The sequence below is a fragment of the Lycorma delicatula genome, chromosome 6, assembly GCF_047948215.1.
Source record: "Lycorma delicatula isolate Av1 chromosome 6, ASM4794821v1, whole genome shotgun sequence".
Lineage (NCBI taxonomy): Eukaryota > Metazoa > Arthropoda > Insecta > Hemiptera > Fulgoridae > Lycorma > Lycorma delicatula.
The window spans coordinates 88,987,422-89,009,451 of NC_134460.1; the positions used below are offsets into that span (position 1 = coordinate 88,987,422).

Here is a 22,030-nt window from a genome sequence, read left to right on the forward strand (position 1 = left end):
TTCATTAATTAAAATTTCATTTGGCTATAACACTGGAACCAATGAAAATAAGTTCCACTTATGATATATCTTTGAAAAGCTCTTAATAAGGGCTTATTACTGCATTTAAAAAAAAGTCCAAAATCTAAATTTTTTAGGATTTTGGGCCTTTTTGGACATTTTTGGCCAAGTCGATTGCAAGCAAAAGAGAAGGTGTACAACTAGATGTTACAGCAGTCCTAAATCTAAATTTTCAACATACTATGGCTAATCGTTTTTGAGTTATGTGAGATACACACGTACTTACGAACATACGCACTTATATACATACGTATGTAATGTCACATCAAAACTAGTCAAAATGGATTCAGGGATGGTCAAAATCAATATTTTCATTGAAATCTGAAAACTGAAATTTTTCACGATTACAATACTTCCTTGCAGTTCGTAATAGGAAACAAATTACTAAAAATAAAATTATAACTACTAATCTTGTAATATTGATAGACATTAATGTGAATTAGATTAATTAATAAAAAGATTAATTTTTAGTTTTTATTCCAAATTATTCTATCGGTAAATTAATTATTTATTTTTAAAAAAACACAGCAACTATAAAATAATATTGGTTGCAACAAAACAAAACAGAATTAACTTTTAAGATAAATTATTCTTTTGTAATCAATCTTGCTTCAACAAATTTTTGTATTAAAGGTTTTGAAGATAATTACAGTACTGCTATATCCTCAAGTCACAACTTTTGAAAAGTTTATTAAAGTTCAAGAAAATTGCTGCAGAAACATAGTCATATCATTTTTCCTTTTTTAACAAAATATGAATGTGAATTAACATTTCAATCACATCTGTGAACTTCGGTAACTTTGAAATTTATATCTCATTATTTTTGCATGGAAATGTTAAACTTTAGGCATTTTTATTCTGCTGCTGACTGAAAGTGACACCTCTCTAGAGCGTTAGCGGTGTTAGAAGTTTGACAGTTGGACTGTTACAATATCATTGTTATTAAAATTACCAGAATACAAATCACGTATAAAAAAATAAATGTATTAAAAGTTTTAATATTTTTCTCATTTTATAATTTAAATTCTAACTGATAAATATTCTGTTTAGTGTTAATTCAGTTATAGTTTACATTATAGTAATCCTTTGTTCTTTGTGGACTTCTTGTTTTCACTGAAAACATTGTATGAGAAAGTTATAATTATAAATGTATTCATGAAAATATTTGTAACCTGCTATTGTAGAAATGATAGTTGAAATTATGTCTACTTTGGTCTACAAAAATGCCCAAACTAGAAGCTGAAGATATTTTCCAGCTTGATATATATATATATATATCAGAATGAAGAACTGAATAAAAAACTTTTTACAATTAGTTACACAGAATTCCTATAAAAATTAAATGTATAAATTAAATTTAAACATAACCTTTTTCACTGAATTCATTAAATGAAGATTTTGCTTAGCAAAGTTTAGTTGTCTGGTTAAATTTTTAAATTAAAACTATCCATCAAATAAAATTTTTAGTTTAGAAGTGAAGCATAAAAATGAAACAAACCTTTATAAATAAATAAAAAATATTAAAAACATGCAAAAATTACAATTTTTTTAATCAAGCAACAAAATATACACTCACATTGTTGTATTATGTTATGTTACTAAAATAACAGGACCAGCATAATGTTTTCCCTCTTAGTGACAGGAAAATAATATTTAAATCTAATAACTAAAAATTAATGATTAAAATATAAGAACATATATTATTCTGCCTCATAAATAAATACAAACAAATTATTTTATTTCTTGATAATAGTCATTTGTAATATTTTTACAAAAATGTTGTAAATATTTTACAAAAATAAAAATTTTAATTTAATTAAATTTTTTTTTTTTATTGTGATGTAACAAAAATTAGTCAGAGAACATTTCACGAGAAAAACATTTGTGTATTTTGTGGTTCATCAAGAAATAAGTGTACGTTAGAATAAACTAATTAAATACACATTTGTGTTTTATAATCTTCTTCCATAGACACACTTTTATTCAATTTTTGTTACTTAAAAAAATGTAATTTGTGGTTGTTTTTTAATATTTATTTATAAATGTTTATTTTTTTTTTCATTTCACTTCTAAACTAAATTCTTTGTTTGATGGATGGTTTTAACTGAGAAATTCAACTAGACAACTATACTTCACTAAATAAAAACTCAATTTAATGAATTTAACTAAAAAACAATCAGGTTTACATTTTAGTTTTACTGCATTTTATGGGAATTCTGAATAACTAATCATCAAAAGGGGTTTTCAGAAAAATAAAACCACTCAGTTCTTCATTCTGATATTTATCAAGCTGGAAAACATCTTCAGCTTATATTTTGGGGCCAAAAGACATAATTTCAACTATAATTTATTTATCTCTTTTTTCCATAACATTGATTTTTCCTTTTTACAATTTTACTTTTCGTGATAAACTGCATAAAAATATATCTTCTTGTATGTGGATAGAAGGTTTATTGTGCTGTATATATATTTTTTAGTAAAATCCTTTCATAGTAGAAATCATATTTTGTAATATACAAAATCCACAAGTTTTGATTTATCTATGTAAGGCATTTATGACTATTTTATTTTATTTATAGGTGTGACGATGATGCTGGAGATGTAGCATTGACTATGGAAACGGAGGGATGGGCTTGTGTGAGCAGGACTGGTCAGCTCTTGAGGCCGGTTCCACCACCACTAATACATCTTCACTGAATTTTCATCGTTATCATCATCTTCATCAGCAACAAGAAACGAGTAGATGTAGAACAGCCTCTACTACCATCACCACTACTAACAGTTCTGCTTGTACAACTGCTGTTCCATTTGGTGGCCGCCACCGCCTTTGCAATCATCGACGTAGTTATTTCCTCATAGATCTTCTATTGAGGATACTGTTGAGCTTCCCATTAGTGTACCTTTTACTTCTACCAGGTAATTATTTTTGGGAAATATTTTCATAAGGAATCTAATATGTTAATTTTTCCTCATATTTCAATCATTTAAATTTAATTTTAATCGGTAGTCTCTGAATACTCCTTTACTTGTAAATGTTATATATGTGGGGAGACTAATGAAAAACATTAAAAATGAGATAAAAAAAATATTAAATATCATCCAAAGTAACAAAAATTTTCAAAAATTAAGGTTACCAAGCACTTTTATAAACATAAACACTTAACAATAATGATAATTACCTAGGAGTGTACGAAATATACTTCATAGACTACAACAAACACTATATTTGGTAGACATTTAAAATTGGAGTTTATATGCCAATTTTTTTGGTTTCACCAGTTTTTGAGAAATTTCTCAAAAATTATTGCCGATGTGGCTCTGGGACCTACTTTATTTGATTTTTCAAGTAAAAAGTAATAAGAAATCACTAATTCTGCCCCTTAATTAAGGTACTAAAAATTTCAGTATGACCTCATTTCACTGGGGTAACTGAAATCCGAGAGAAATCATTCACTAGCTATAACTCCCAAAAAAAGCATTTTAGGACATACATTTATATGAAATTTTTGTTATTTTTACATTAATTCATTTTATTTTCACATTATTTCAGAATAGGTTATGAAAGTCCCAGGAAAACTTCATGATATGGAATAACATGATAGGATAGCACTTACAAATATAAAATTCACCTAATAAGCCTAGAAATAGTACAAAAAAGAGTAATCAGATAAAAAAATGTAAAAGTAAGTTTAACAGCTCACATGAAATATTCAAAAAACAAATAATTTTACCCTTAAAAAAATATATATTAAGTATTAAGGCTTTTTTTCAGTGGTTTTAAAAATCTGAAAGTAAATAATACATATATGATAATACAAGAAGTATGAAAGCAGAAAATATACAAATCCCGGCAGTATTTAGAAAGTTATTTAGAAACGCCTTTGTTTACATAGAACCTAACATATATAATACATTAAACAAAAAAAATAAAACTTATAACCACTGAAAGTAACTTCATTAAGGAAGTGAAGAAACAGGTTGCTGATTTCAAAGATACCAGAATTTTTTCCCAAAATTAAAATAAATCTTTTAAACTTAAAGATCAATCGATTAAACTAAGACAAATCAGTGTTGAAAGAAAATTAAATTCAATATGTTTTGCTATTTGGCTGATTCAAAGCTTTACGCCACACACTAAGTTATGTGAATAAAATTTGTAACATAGAACTAGACTTGATAGGATAAGCATTAGATTAGAACATTGATATTGCTGTAGGTATTACAGAGACTTAGAACATGAAAGTTTATTTGTAAAAATATTATTGGAAATAAATTTTATTATTTATAAATTATACTTCATGTTCTTTAATCTGAACAAGAAACAATAGGCAGAATAATGAATCAGATAATTAATTACTTGTACTTGATGTCCAACCTGAAAGTATAATACTTTAAAAAAAATTCATATTGACTTTATTTGACAACTTTGTTTTATTAAAACAACTTTTCGTAGATGTTTAATTATTAAAAAATAATCCCCTAAATTTTTTCCTTAAAATGGATTAGCATAAAAAGTAATGAACTCTAATGAAATGGTATTCAAGATTGGTAGGATTATCTAGAAGCATCTGGGGTTAGTTAATTGAATAACGAAAAGGGAGCAGAAAGTAAAAACTGTAAGGGGAAATTAAAATCGTAATTTTCAAATTTACAACTTTATCATTTGCGTTAATTTTAAATTAATTAATGTCCAATTTAAATGATTATCTACTGACATCTCATTGAAAAAAAGAAAGCGTATCTAATCATAAAATATCCATTAAAATTCTTCCACTTAAGCTCAGAGGAATAAAATTAAATTAAAAATTTGTTGTCGGTAACTTAGGTGATAATTATAAAGAGTTCTGTGCTAGTATTGGATTTTTATTAACCATTTAGAAATCTTGCTACGGTATCAGTCGGTTAGCTGTAAATGTTGTGTTATTGTCCAGTTATTCACACGCATTATGGTGATGAAATAAATTAATAAAATAATTACATGAACTAATTTAAGAAATGCTTTTCATGTACATAATTTCCCTTATACTGAATGTTTTACCCACATTATACCAATTCCGAGATGCTATACTATCTTTTCAAAGACCCTCAGTTTCATCTATTATGATTTTGTTAATGCTTTCTTCGCTAATTCACATAAACTATTTAGAATATAACATTATCATATAACTTTATTTTTTGATTACCTCTTCAGAAACCTTGATTTTAATATTTTCTGCATTGCATTATAAATCTATTACCTCCTCTTTATTCTTTATTTTATTTCCTTTTAGTTACCATTGGTTTCAAAGATTCATACTCCTGTTTATTTTCTCTTTGTCTGAATATTTTGTATCATTCATTAATAAATCTCTTTTTTCTAAGTTCTTTCTCTTTTAACATTAGAATTTTTATTATTTATTCTTTTTTTTTGTGAAAAAAGTATTTTTCTTAACATCGATCAACCGGAATGATATTTAAAAAAATATAATTCATGAGGCATTTCTTGAAGCTTTTAAATGTCATCTTCCTATTTTCAGTAAGTACTAATTTCCACGTGAGGTGTCAATATCTTACCAGAACTGATACATTAAATTATTAAAATAATTTTCAGAACGATTTTTAACTATTGGAATTTTATTCTTGCTTTGAATTATTTTATTTTTTTTTAATTTTATTCTGTCAAACATTTTATGTTGCATGATGATGACCATCATGTTGAAAGGAAATTCAGTTTATCATCTTGACCAGTATTTTTGATATTCTTGTTTTATAGAGGTCCATGTAGTGTTGCTGTTATGAAGAGGTTGAACATGCTGATGTCAAAATTTACTGGGCCGAATATCACTTGTGTTTAAAGGGGTGAGCAAGCTGATGTGCAACAGTATATTCAGTTTGGTGAAGAGGGCAACAGAAACCCATTATTATTCACGCCCTTAATAAACCTGACGTGGTATACCCTTTATTCTTGGGAATTGTAGAGATTTTTGAGAGTGATTTTTTCTCATGTCAGGTCACCTACAACATGATTTTGAAGTCGAGTGTTCTAAGGATCAAATCCTAGTAAAGGCTTTTATATTGATTTGAATACTAGATCATGGATACCTGTGTTCTTTGGTGATTGAGTTTCAATTAACCATACATCTCGGGAATGGTCGACCTGAGACTGTACAAGACCACTTCATTTACATTCATACATATCCTTTGAAGTAATACCTTATGGTGGTTTCGGAGGCTAAACAGAAAAGAAAAGAAAGATCACCTACAACCTAGTGGTGAACTCGTCGTCGCAAATCAGTTGATTTCGAAGTCGAGAGTTATAAGATTCAATTCCTAGTAAAGGCAGTTACTTTTATACAGATTTGAATACTAGAGTGCGGATACTGGTGTACTTTGGTGATTGGGTTTCAATTATCCACACGTATCAGGAATGGTCGAATTGAGACTGTACAAGACTACACCTCATTCATACATATCATCCTCATACATCCTCTAAAGTAATATCTTACGGTGATTCTGGAGGCTAAACAGAAAGAGAGAGAGTGAGAGGTCACCTGCAACAGTTAAGTAAACAACCGTTAAGGATACAGTCTTAAGATCATCTAATATAACATATATTTTTCATGTTAAGGAAGGGGATACGATTTTGTTCAGATTTAAAACATTTGTGATTATCCAGAATTGAACAGAATAAATTTTTATGTATATTTTATGAAAATCTGACGTTACATTCCCGAGATTTTATCTTCAGACTTAGCTTTACATAATATTTTATAGGACAACAGTTATGATTTATGTACTATTTAACGTCCATTCCATTTTATAATATAATTCATTAGAATTATGTATTTATTTTTATGGTAAACATTGTTTAAATTAATGTGTTTTCCCCATATCGTAAATATGTCGAATGCTTGCTTATATAACCAAAACGATTCAGGAAAAAATTACAAAAACATATTTTTAAATTAAAATAAAAAAGATCCTAATTTGAAAAAAATAAAATCTGGGATATATAATTAAGCAAAAGCTTCCTTTAAGAAAAACTGAAATGGATAAATAATTTTAAAATTTTATGATATTAAAGTATGTATAGGTAGCGCCCGTGTAGTTATCGTATTATTATTATTATTATTATACTACTAACGTGAAAAAATAAGTATATAATTTATTCTGATCGGTATATAATAATTAAAATTTATATTAATGACATCTGGAATAGATAGGTATGTTACTCTAAGGATAAAAATCTGATGTAGACAACACATAACTTCCTTGTACGCCTATTAAATTATATACACATTTTTGCTGCACTTCATTTAAACTTATTTCATATGAAAGTGAGATACGATCCTCCAATTCTTTAATTAAGTGAACAGTTACACAATTGCATTGTGGTGGACACCACATTGCATCACATTTTTTGTGGTATGGGCATTTTATATTAGTTTATATATTAATTTTGTTTCACGTCGCCTAGGTGGAAGTGAGAACGTGTCGGATACGTAATCATGCACACATCGGTTCGAATCGTATTTCATATGCATCGATTTTTTTGTTTACTTTAAATATACTGATTATTAATAATTATTAACCTCTATAAAAATTTTTGAATTAAAATTAAAAGTACATAAAATTTTATTTCACTAATAAATTCTGATTTCTTTTCATATTTTTATTTCAATCAGAAGTTAGTAATTATTAATAAATCACTATATTTAGATTAAAAAAAAGGTTAAAAAAATGTGTATGAATTCGGATTTGAACCGATGACCCTTCCCCATGTAGATCAAAATATTTCATTAATTAAAATTTTATTTGGCTATAACTCTAGAACAAATGAAAATAAGTACCATTTAAAAGCTCTCAGTGAGGGCTTATTACTGCAGTTAAGAAAAAGTTCAAAATTCAATTTTTATTTTTTTTTATTTTGGGCTTTTTTGGACACTTTTGGTCCAGTCGATTGCAATCAAAAGAAGCGGTACCAACTAGATGTTACAACAGTCCTAAATCCAAAATTTCAACGTTCTACGTCTAATCGTTATTGACTTATACGATATAATACGTACATACGTACGTACAGACGTCACGTCGAAACTAATCAAAATGGATTCAGGGATGCTCAAATGGATATTTCCGTTGAAATCTGAAAACCGAAATTTTTCGCGATCACAATACTACCTTTACTTCTTTCAAGGAAGTAAAAATGAACGTGCTTAAAAGTCCATATTAATAATGTAAGTTATAAATACATTAAATATGTAGAGGCCAAATGAATATGATAGCTTTAAAATAAATAAAAATTCTGATGAAATTAATGAAAATTATTTTAGCATTTACTTACGTAACTGTTAAACGAAGATGGAAAAAAATGCATGGTCTTTTTTTAAATTAATGATATTTAAAAAAATTATCGACAAGTAATATTTTTTCTAAAAAAGAAAATTATTTAAATTGGAAAGAATTTCTTTTAAATAATCGACAATTTATTGTAATGGAAGCATAATAAATGACCTTTTTTGTATACAGAAATATTGTATCAGCCAAATAAAGACAGTTCTGTTGTCCTGTTTGATAGTTTGATAGAGGTAAATATTATTTATTTAAAAAACAAACTACTTTTTAATGTTCGTTATTGATATTTTTCTTGACTGTAGCATGCATTGTTTTGCTATACTAAGTATTTTTCGTATAACGATTGTTTTAAGATATACTTTTTTTAAATATAAATAATAAATTCTCAACCTTGACAAGCAATGTCTTATTTTTTTATCAATCGTGCTTACTGTATAACTATTAATTATGTCGGCCTATCGTAAACTATAACGTTTGTTTACTAGTGCTATTAATTTAACTAAGATTTACTGTAACCTATTACCAAGTATACACATAAAGAACTTTTAATCATTATGCTCGTTAGACTAAACGTTAACTACGTAGAGCTAATCATGAGAAAAGAAACTGGCCAGGAATTAAAAGATCAGCTAATTCTGAGTGGAAATCTAACATATTATAAAGTTATCTGGATACAAAAGATAGTAAGATAGATCAGTATACAGGTAGATAAATTTGCATAATTTAAATAATAAAAATATCGCATCCACAAAATAATTTCCGATTTAAAAACGGAGTACACCAGACGTAGTTATCTTTTATGAAATTGCCCTGCGACAAACACTAATGATATCATCGCAGTATACCAGTAATTTACTCCGAACTAGAATGTCTCAGTAAATTTTTGGAACTGATATATTTAATACTAAACGACTAAAGAGAGAATCGTTGATATAGAACGATCTGAAAAATTTTATTGTAATGTTCTCGTACTCGAAATATCTGGCGGCCCGCCTTGAAATGTTCAATTATTTACTTTTTCACATCTTTCATGGCTTTTTTTATGAATTTGTGGTAATTACATGAAAAAAATGAAATATATTTAGAAATTTTAATGGAAGCATTCTAATTGATTACGTTTCAAATTGATTTTCTAATCCAAAACTAGTTCTCGGATAATAAATTTAATACTTGTAAAAAAATTACAGAAATACATTAATTTTGGTTTTATACAGCTAATAAAGATGATTTTTCTAATTTAAAGATAAACATAAAAAAACATGCATAATTAGTGAACTACATCGTTCTAAAGTAATTAATTAAAAAAATATAGTCGTTATTCTTTTGAACTCGTGCTCAAGTGACAAATTGGTTTTGTGCTGGTCGTAATCGGACCCTGTTTGCTAAATGTATAGAAATAATGAGCAAAGTATGTATTTACATGTTAAACGAAGATGGAAAAATTCATGGTTTTTTTTTAATTAATGTTATTTTAAAAAATGATCGACAAATAATATTGTTTCGAAAAAAGAAAATTATTTAAATTGGAAAGAATTTCTTTTAAATAATCGACAATTTATTGTAATGGAAGCGTAATAAAGAATCTTTTTTTGTATACATAAGTATTGTAATCAGCCAAATAAAGGTACTTGTAGGTTCTTAATAAAGGAACTGGTAAATTGAATAGAATTGCATGCTGGACAGTAAATATTTCAGAAGAGAGCGATTTTACTCTCGTTAGTAATACTGTTCAAAGAATAAGTTACAGAATTATAGAGACTGAAAACGGTAATATTACTAACGAGTTGATAAATTTACATTCATAATGTAATACTGCATTTGAGAGCAAAGAATCTGTCTTAAATTTGGAGGATTAAAGGTGGCAGAACTACTGTCAAGTTCGTTAAAAAGCATAGCCATTGAAAGTGTTTGTCACTAGGCATTCTTGGACAGATTCTTTGCTCCCGAGTGTACTATGCTGAGAAGAGCGAATTTTCAATCGCGCTCTTAAAAGTACCACACTCATAAAAATAAATTTTATCTATACATTTACTAGAGGATAGTAATATTACTTTTGGACTTTTTGCAATGCAAAACTAGAAGATTTTGGATTTAATCGTTTAAATATAACATTCAGTCGTAACTTTTAATAGATGGTCTCTGAATTAGGTATTAAATTAAATATTGAGTTACTAAGTCAGGTAATTTTTCTGTAATAGTATTAGTTGAGTGTACTAAATATAATAAATTAGTATTTAAATTCTTTGAGAAAAGTCGGTATTTAAGAATGAACTAATATAAAAATTAATAAACATGAAGAAATAATTTCCAGTAATTGATATGAAATAATTTCTGGTTATGAAATAATACGAGGGCAAATCAAACATTATCTACCCTTTTCTTCTACAATTTATTTGCACAAATTAGGGGTTTAACATGTACATCGTTATTTTTTTTACGTAGTTTCTCTTGTTGATGCACTTGGTCCAAAAGCCATTCCTTCCAAAAAGAAGATTTTCAGTTGGTCGCGAAGCCACTTTTCCACCTCTTCCTGCACTTTTAAATTTGTGGAAAATCGACGGCCTCGCAAAGTATCCTTGAGCAGCTCAAACAGATGAAAGTCAGAGGAAGCAAGATCTGTGCTGAAGGGAGATGGCTCCAATACCTCAAAATTCAGCTTCTTGATGGTTTGAACGGTGTAGCGAGCCTACTGCGGACGGGCTTTGTCATTCAACAACACTTTCTTCGACAGTAGACACCGAAAAGTCTACTATGAATTTCAGCTCCTTTCACATCCTCCGACCAGAGAAATCAAATCAGTATTCTTTGTTCATCCTCTGTGCAAACTGCTAGCGGAGCGGACATGTTTTCTGAAAAGCAAATGACGCGATCGTGATCAAATTTCGCACACGTGTCACAGTCGTACCAACTGTAAGAACACATGCGCAGAAGTCAGTATGACAACCTTGAAGGTGTGTTATAGCGAAAGTGTGGAAAATTGTTGACTCGCCCTCGTATAATATAATAGGGAGTGTAAAGTTCGGGTGGTGTAAATTTTGATTACACATTTTTTATTTGCACTGTAAATGATTTAACTATGAAAATTTTGATTACAAATTCCTATAATTTCGAAAAATATTATCGTGATCGCATATAATGTCTTATAGGGTGTTATTAGAAACTCTTTAATTGTTTATAATTATGGACATTTTAGAAGACAATTTTAAATAACCTAACAATCATAATAAAGGTAATATTATTTCTCTAATCGTATAAAATTTTTCAAAGGCGGAACGCCCGATATTTTGAGTACCAGAGCATTGAATATAATTTTTCAGATTGCCCTATAGCAACGACGTCTCTCACTAATCGTTCAATATTAAATCTATCAGTCTTAAAAATTTACTAAGACATCCTGGTTCGGAGTAATCACTGGCATACTAATGATGCGATAATGTTAGTTTTTGTCGCGTGCAATTCTAAATTTCTATATCACATCTAAATATCTAAAAAAATATATTTCAGATTTTTTCGCTAAAATACTCACGGTAGTTAGTCGTTTTTTCCTTCTTTTCTGCCGGTTTTTTTTATTGTCTGGTCTGGCGTTTCACGACCTACCGTTCTTATCAATATGCATAATTTTATAGTAAGTTTGGCGATATGCAGGAATAGAACGGATTAAGTCGTAAGCCTTGTTACTGTCCTCTTTAAGGTTTTTGCAGATCAGAACCCACCTGTCCATAGAGGCACGAAGCTTATGGACGGTCATGGCGTTCCATTGTGCACTGCAAATGTCCATCCGCGGATGTATTTGAAGTGTCATACCTACTCTTCCCACTTAATGCGAATTTGACTGATCAAATATCAGTGCAGAGAATATCCTTTGGCCAGATCCCTTGTTGTAAAAAATAATTTTTCATCAGACTTTTGTGATCTTTTTGTCAGAGTTCTTATCCTGGATTAATGAAAGCTCGTAGTGATAATAAAAGTTTAGTCCTCCAAGAGCAGCGAAATTTCGTTACAGGCCTTCTCTTGCAAGTGATATTACCAATACGTAGACAAACATTGTTTCATATCAAATAGCGTATATTCACTTCTAAAAGCTGCTCCAAAACGCGATTAGGGAAACAGAGAATTGCCACGCATGTACTAAAAAAACCTTCTGCTCGGATGCATACAAAGAAATAACCGGATCAGTGATCTCAGAACATCCATCTGCGGTCATCTCATAGGCGATTAGAGGTTACTATTAGATCTCATTTGATAAGCGAGGGAATTTTTCAGACATCTATTTATCCCGTCCTTAAACGGATAGGAAGTGCGGTCTGAAAATGTCTTTAGTAAACGATTTATGTAATCATGAAATTTATTTATTTATCGAAGGCTGTATTTTTATTTTTCCGGAATTTTACTGTGGTCAGTTACTGTGCTAAAACAAACTGAATTATTCTTTTTAAAGAACACGTTATTGAAAACAATACAACTTTGTAAACGTTAACATCGTACATTAGATTTATTAATACAAATTATATTATGTATTGTCATACTATAGAAATGTGTAGGGTAAATTTACATAACTGCAATATTGTAGAATGAAATAAAAGTATTTAAAATCACGGTCTTAGTAAAGAAATAATTCGAATTGTAGCAACATGTCTCCTGAAGCCACCATTTACTTCTCTTCGGGTTCAACATCGAAGTCTTGAACCTACCTGATAATATACAACACCCCTGTGTGGCCCAAACTCTTGATCTTTACTGCAGCACTGGAGAAGTGTGCTGGAGACTATCGATGGCATTCGTAACATTGATGATGGAAACATCGTCTCCCGAAGTAACCTCCTTAGAGTTTCTGTCTCGTGAAGTATATAAAGCAAAGGATTTCTCCTAACCACACGACAAAATGGCCCCAAACAGGAATGCATACGCCGGTCAAGTTTCTCATCAAGTAATAAAACTCTACAAACATTAGCAGCCCTTCTGCACCCTGGTTTTTTTGACTTGATGACATTGAAGTCGACACCACTGCTTCCTCTCTCAATTTGAAATCAGAACCGACGGAAAATGTACTAATGGACCAACCGTACGAGCTTGAGTCGCTTTGACAATCGATGGAAACTCCTGCAATCAGGTCATGCTTGCTGAAGTTCTCAGCGAGCTGTGGAAATTTCTATTGCCCAGAGACATCAACTCAGCTCTCTTTACAGAGAAGATTTCCTCACTCAGCCTCACCATATCAAAATCTTTAGTCAGGCGACTAAGCTTTCCTTTCTCTCAGACTTAGAGTGGCGTAAGGTTTGCTCTCTCGCAAGCCAGAAACAAGTTCAAGTTGTATATTTTAAAATGAACTCAAAATAATAAAAATTAAGTAATTTTTTAAGATTAGCTAAAAAATAAATATATAACAATAACAAAACTCAAACACTTTTGATGAAATAATAAACACTAATCACTAAAAATAAAACAAACGAACTGAAAAAGCTAGTATTTAAATTTAGGTGACAGAAAATAAAACTAGGACTTGAAGTAATATAAAATTTACTCTTAAAATAACTCGTAGATCCATTCCCAGTCAGTGTTAATCAAAACAGAAAATCCGAAAATTATATAACAGTTCAATGAAAATCAGTACTCAGACACATTTGTACCTTACGGAGTCATAATCTTCATTGTCAGTTCAGTTAAGTAATTCATTGAAGCAAAATATCTTATTTGTTAATAACCAACAAACATTATAAGACAATGATGATGTTAGTTGGATATTCCAATTTAACATTTTTTTTTTATCCCGAACATTTCTTTTGGATGGTGGTCAGATGGCCACTAACCTGATGTTACAAATCATCGACAGTAATGTTTTGTTGCATATATAATTGTTTCTTAGTGTAAAATTAATTTAATTTATAATTTTTGATGAATTAACTTTTTGATAATTAAGTCATAAGTAATATGATTTATTTGCTGCTTGGAACCTTATTATATAGGGGTGGGGTAAGTTTACACTGTAATAAATCAAGCTTAATAGCTTAATCGGACTCTACTGGCGCCAATTCTCACCGTTGATATCGCTCACTACTGCTGGAAAAGATGGGGAGGATAAGCCGTGGTGGGGGATCTTCCGGTATATTCATTTGTGATGGGATGACCTTCGTCGCGGTCTGTTACAGATGTTGCAGACTGGTTACAGTGATACAGCTGAGAAGGATACCTTTTTCGGCTTCGCGATCTTCCCAAAGCCTTCCTAGATGCACGTGCGTCTAGAATAAATGAGATTTCGTTTTTCTTCAAATTTCTTCGAACGCTTCTTACTAAATGAAATAAATATTTAAGGTGATCGCCACCCCCAATCGCGAACGCAAATATTGCTAAACCAGTTGTAAAATCCAAACATCCTGTTTTCCAACTCAAGAAGGTGAAGAAGACCGCCGATGGACAGCGAAGAACGCGGAAGAAAAACCCAGCAGTTACCCTTTGGAAGAGAGAAGAGGCCTGCACTTTCCTCCGTGTCGCCCTTTTCACGATATTATGGGATATTTAAATATTCTGGGATATTTAAGGTTTACAGTTTGTAAATATTTACAGCTGATTTTACAGAAAGGCAGGCTAAAGAGGAATGAAGATCAATTCAATCATTTTTTTGAGATCATCTGCCTCATGTTATAATTTGGACTAAGATGACAGCTGAACATCTCCGTGGACCTTATTTTTTCGATGGCACATTTAATCAACACAGTTATCTAAGAATGATTGACGAGTTGTTGCTTTCAGAATTAACAGCAGTAGTGATCGCATACATCATTACGTTTCAGCAAAACGGTGCTCCAGCCCATTTTGCTTTGAATTTCTGCATATGCCTCAATGAAATTTTTATTCTAACTCACGTCCAATCCAGTCAACTGCCTTGGTCAGCAAGAAGCCCTGATCTCATCAAACTGACAATGCACTCTGGGTTTTGTAAAAGAAGAGATCTGAAAACGCAGTACGTCAACAACGAGCAGCACCAAGATGCTGTTCGATCAGTATTTGAAAATGATCACCCTTGGTATGCTGTGGTAGATGAACAACCAGACATAGAGGAAGACTCACCTGTGCTTTGAACATGGTGGAACCCAGAGATGATTTAGAGCCATAGAGTGTAAGCTGCACCTATCTTAATAATTTAATAACTATCATAAAGGGACTTCCCTATGTACAGTGTAAGGTCAACCTTATTAAACAATGTAATTAACTTATACATTTTTGTTTTATGTATTTTTTTTTTTAAGTTAAATAATTACTGTAATAAATGTTTCGCTAACCACAGTTAACTAATACATATTTTATTTAAATGAATAATTCTTGTATTTTAGGCTTGTGCATGGGTTCTTAGTAAAAGATTTAATATCAAAGCCACATTCCAACATGAATGGTATTTGCTCCAGTTAATCTCTGTTAGTTTTATTCAATGAATAGATTAAGAAAAATTAATTTATTTTCACTAATGTCTAAAATTTACGATACAGTATTCATCTGTTTAGATCAAAATGTACAAAATGAAATGAATTTGCCTTCTAAATTAGAGGCCAATCTTATTCAAATAAAATACTGATAAAAAATATTATAAGTTAAATACAAATATAATTTGAAAATTTCAAAAAAACATTAACCAATAATAATAAGAGGCTGTAGATGTAATATTGCAAGCATAGAAAGATGGACTTAAAATACGATATATTAACCTAATAATGGCTTAATTTGTTTGTTTTAAATTTAATAAGTTGGGACTTATTTTGTATCATTATTAAAATACAATTTGTTGTATTTAATGGGATACATTATCAGTATTTTTTAACCATTTTACTGTATTAAGCAAATTGTTAACTAAGATACAAAGAGTATTTTCAGAATTCATGATTTTTATGTATCTTAAGATACATAAGATTTCAGGATTTCTTAATATTGTTCAAAAATGTAAAAAAATTAAATATTTATCAATTGTGAAATAAAGTTTAATATTAGCATAATTCATAATTTTATTTTTAATAATAGTTTTTTTTTTTTAATTAAACTGATGTTGATTGACAGCTGGAGACTGATATCTGGGATTTTTAAACATTTTAACTTAATGAAATGTACTTTATTACAGAGAATAGTTTATGAATTAGATGTAGAACAGGTGAGTTATTTCAAATATATGGGTATCCATATTAGGGAATAGTTGTACTAGTCTGAAAATTAAATGTATGATTGCAAAACAGGCTTTTGATGTATTAGTGATACACGAGCATGTATAAACAGATTTGAATTAAAGCTTGGAAAAATGTTTTGTCTGAAACTTGGCTGCTGTATGTAAAACAGAAGAGTGAACTTTGAGAAAAAAATGATGAAAAAATACTACCAAGTGATTCGATGGAGAAGATAAAATTTAACAGATAATTGAGAAATAAAGAAGTTAATTGAAATGAAAGAGTAAAATAATTTAAATAATAAAGAATAGAAAAGGAAGCTGAATAGGACTAAGAAGAAAATATATATTAATAGAAGCTCTATAAGATATAGTAGAAGGAATAACAGGAAAAAGAAGTTTTCAACTCTTATGTGGCTGGAAGAAAAGAACGGACAAATAAAAATGGTTATTGGAGTATAGATTGGTTTGGTGGTTGGCTGATTGCTGAGACTTGCCAGATGGCAGAACATTCATTATCATCAAACATTGTAATCAATATAAGATCTGAAGTACACCTTGCTTGACTGAAGTTTGTATTGGCTAAAAACAATAGTATTTTACTTAACTATGTACTTATGTTTTTCCTTTTTTTTCTCTTTTAGGAGTGCTGTGTGGTTTTCAAGATGCTGTTCACATCACAGCTATCCTGGGTGAGTCAGTTGTATTCAACTGTCCAGTTGAGTTTCCCACAGATCATGCGGTCCCATATGTCCTGCAGTGGGAGAAGAAGGTAGGCGACACGGTAGGCCAAACTTCACTTCACACACACTATTCTCTCTCTGTCTGTCATCTGTTGTTTATATTAATTATTATTATTTATTGATTTAATTATTATCGTATCAGTTATTTTGTTTTTTGATAAATTTTTTCAGTAACCTAATTGAACGTACGCAGGTTTATTTATTACTTTTTAATAATTATTATTATTACTATTTATTATTATTATTGCATTTTGAGTCTGGCTTGTTAACAGTTTATTTTTACTGTTATTTTACGCTGGTGGTAATCCTATCTTATTCCTATCATACATATTTTTATTTATTTATTTTTTTAATGTATAATTATTTAAGATTATTCTGAATAATAATTTATCTTAATAAATAAATGTTCAAAATAAAATAAATTTTGCCTGGTGATGACATATGAGGTAGCAAATTTTTGATACCGGTTAAAACATAATAATATTATGTAATCAAGGGTAAAATACAAAATATAATAATTTTTTATCTTGTTTTAATAGCATATTTTTCAAGTTCATAACTATTGGTTTCACTTACTCAAAACTGAATATTCATGTAGTTATCTGAACTAATATTTATTCGTATAAACACACATAAAAATAATATATTTCCATTTTTAACTGATATATTTATTCTCTTATACCAAAATAGACCTGTATAAAGAAACTTCATTCATCATGTTAGTAAATTAATATTTACAAAGATATTTTCCGAAGTTATTGATTAAACTACATTATGTAATTTATATCTTAGTTGTTATTTTTAAGAATAGAGTATGTAAATTTATTATTCGGTTAATAATATTTGATGCTTGTTAATCTTGTGACTCCAAAGTAAATTTTCCTTAGATTTTTCTCATTTATTTTTTCTAAGATAGTACAATCATTTTATGGTATTTATTTTTTTTAATTTTTTGGCAGTTGGAATTTTCTTCATTTTCTGCCATATTGTAGGTTTATAATTACCACCAAAACTACTTTGTCATATCTCTTGAATATGTACATTTCTCCTGTATTTACTCATATTAAGCACAAAATTCTACATGCTTCTTCTCTGTTATTTACTTTTCAGTTTTCCTTTCAACATTATTTAAATAAAACAATTTAATTTAAATTTACCTACATTATCTTTTAATTTATCTTTTATAAGATTTATTATCATTTTATGATATATAAGTTTTTTCTACAATTTTTAACAATTGCAATCTTCTTCACGTTGTGCCATGTGGTAGGTTCATAATACTATGATCAGATCTATTCTGTTGTTCTACTTCTTGATTCTATTTTCCATAGTAAAGAATATACATTTTTTTCATTGAATAAATTATAACATTATTATTTTATTTATTTCATTTAAATGAGTACATAATTTTACTTTTTAATGTCTACATTCAAACAATTCAGTTCTTAACAGTAAACTGTAATCTTAAAAAAAGTTTTATTTAAAAAAAAAATATGTTATCATCCATTTTTTAATTCCTATTCCTTTTTGTAGCATTCATTTTATCCTTCATTTTTACCGCATTCACCGGCACTGAGACAGCCGTGTGATGACCCTTTTAGAACCACCAGCACTTAAAATTTGCGCGATATAATAATGTAAAATGTATACCCTTGTCTTGGAAGATCTGACTAAACCAACTCGAAGCTTGGCTAAGATCTTCATATCGTATATATTTCTATTCTGAACTTTACATTTAGTTTGTAATGTTTAAGTTGAATTATTTCGCATTGCAAAATGAAAAAGCTTTATCGTACCAGATTAGAACCTTTAGACGTTCTCTCTGCTGCTGCGTGTATGCAATACTGGATAGACTACTCTATATCTGTAACTTTATGTATAAATATACAATGTATATTACTAAATAAAATATATACATATATATAAGTACCAGTAAATAAGACCTTGCTTAATTTTTCCTCAATCACTCACTCATTTATTTGAATCACTCACTTGCTGGCTTGCTTAGAACATTGTAATGACTTGTTTTTAAGTATAATCTTATACATATATATTTTTAATTAAATTTATAATAATTATTGTTAGCATCAATATATGTAATATATATATTATTGTTAGTATCAATATATATTAATAAGAAAGTGTATATTATTCTAATTATAGTTATTTTTATAAAACTTTAAAAAAAATCTTTGTTCCGAAATGTACCATAAATGGTGAAAGAAATTATAATATCTTTAAGAGTTCTTTTGTGAAACAAATAACAGAACTTATATATTTATGTATATATATATATATATATTTATTTATTTATTTATTGAGTTATTAATTTTTATGTAATAAAAAATATCTATTTCATGTATATATATATATATATATATATACATTTTTTTTTTTAACCTTTTAAATGCAATAAAGAGGGAATGTCACTTCATACTCCCTTCTTGTAGATATTTTTTATGACTTGTGCTAAAGATAGTGTTCTTCAAGTAAACATTTTGCATGTTAGAGCTAAACTTAAATAGGTTCTTATCTATTGAGTACCAGTTCAATACATTGCAATCAATTTTGTAAACACTTTATATTTACAATAATTAATGTGAACTCCATTCTCAGCTGTATACATAAAACAGTATTATAATTGGATAATAAAAATTACTAATTATCTCTTTACATTATTTACCAGGATATTTCTTTTTTTATTGAGTTTAAAGTGGTATTAACTGGTATGGTCATTAGCCATAAAAATATTTCAATGCATAGTGAATAACACTCAGTATTCTAAACAAATTTCAATAATCTAAAGGTATCACTTCATTGTACATGGCTTAGATTGTTGATTGCCTTCACATCATTCGCTCTCCAGGATGTTACTCCATAAGACATTCTAGAACTTACAGTCACCAAGTTATAAAAGGTGCATTTTACCTTCTTACTCATGGTATATAAGGGTATTTTACCTTCATATAAGGGTATATCAAATATGATTTGTATTAACCAATCTTGAGAACTAATCTAGGAAAAAACAACCAGTTATTGACATTTTAACTAAAAATTTATTAATTGATTATTTTTTTAATTAAACAGATATAAAAACGTACAGAAGTTACAGCTTACCTTGTGAACGATTTAATTGTTACATTTGGGTGATAATAATCCACTTTTTATTACTGAAGTGAGATAGATATCACCCACATGTAAAGCAGAAAGATAAAAAATCCACATCTATAACATTTAAAAGTTATAAATGATTAAGTTGCAAATTAATCAAACTTGTTCTTTTGAAAAACCTTTTACAGATAATTAGCAATATCTTCAGTGACATTAGTATTTCCTTGTTACCATTGATGTTACTATTACCTCCACTAAAGAACACGACCAACAACTTGAAGGCAAATTGATTTAAATTTTATTTTGGTTTACAAAGTAAACTGAAAGATAAATGGATCAATAATTTTATACATTGTTACCAATTTAGTTAATGTTTATAATTTACAGACAAAGAAAGCAATTATAATACTTCTCATATCAATTGTCAGATTAAAATAAAAGGTAAATTTTTTCGTAATTTTAAATAATAAGGAAACAGATATAACAAATTTTTTTTTTAACTTTGTATTGTGATAACATGTTTAATATGCATGATGGAACTGATTGCATCCGTGGTAAACTGAGCTTTTAACTCATTTATAAACTTCTTTATCTGAAATTATGATTTCCTGAAAAATATTTCTTATCAAAAACATAGAAAGTCAATTATTTATTATATTACTGATCAAACAAAATTTTTCATTTACTTAAAATTTCAGTTTTGTAGTTAAAATTGTTAACTAAAAAGAATGGCTTATTAAGAACAAAACTTATGATTTAACTGATGTATAGGTGATGAACCATTCTATGATGTCATGTTTACCCATCCTTGGATGTACAGACAATTTTTTACAGAATAATAAATTTAAAGCAATTAAAGAAATTAAAATTACTGTAGGAAATGATCATTTAATGTTAAAATGTTTTAACAGGAATGATCATTGATATTTTTAAATATATTTAAAAAATATATATATTTTTTCAAATAATGAAGCACAATTTATTTTTTTACCTACTTCAAAAAAATAGGAGATTCTCAATTTGAGAACCTCCTATTAAGTAACATTTTTATTCATTTATATTTAAGGATTACTCTTACTAAACAGACCAACTTTTTTATCATAATCATAGGTGAAGTCATTACAATAATCATTTTATCAGTTATCATTGATAAGTATTGGATTTTTATATCATAATAATACATACTGATGTAATCCAGATATTCAAGGTATTATCATGGAAGAACTCAAGAAAATGTTTTGGAAAAATTACATTAAACAATAATACCTTAATTTAGGTAATAATATATTACCTCCATTACAGAGACTCTCTAAACTCATGTTCAGTATCAATAATTTGTGTTATTTCACTGCATTCCTTTTCTTGTTTTAACAAAATCTGGGCTTTTTGCTGCCAGACTTTTTTTACGCATGCAGACTTATTTTTATGCCAATCCATACTTTAAATAAAATTAAAAAATGAAATACAAAATAAACTTTGTAAAATAAAATAATAATAAAATTTACTTCAAAAGGAACTCCTACAAAAGCTTTTTCAGTTATTCTTTAAATTTTTATTTTTAAAGTTCAAAACCAAATTAAAAACAATTACATTGATATCTCCCTTTTCCAGAAACTTGATAAAAAAAAAACTTTTGTGTAAA

The 22,030-nt window shown here is 28.5% G+C and overlaps 1 protein-coding gene across 1 annotated transcript in view; it reads left to right on the forward strand.

Moving 5' to 3' along the window:
- tutl (immunoglobulin superfamily member turtle) overlaps positions 1-22,030 on the forward strand; it is a 569,464-nt gene that overhangs the window by 371,244 nt on the left and 176,190 nt on the right. Inside the window, 2 exon segments of the mRNA XM_075368048.1 lie at positions 2,640-2,976; positions 17,179-17,318. Coding sequence (XP_075224163.1) covers positions 2,688-2,976; positions 17,179-17,318 — 429 coding nt within the window. The 5' untranslated portion in view covers positions 2,640-2,687.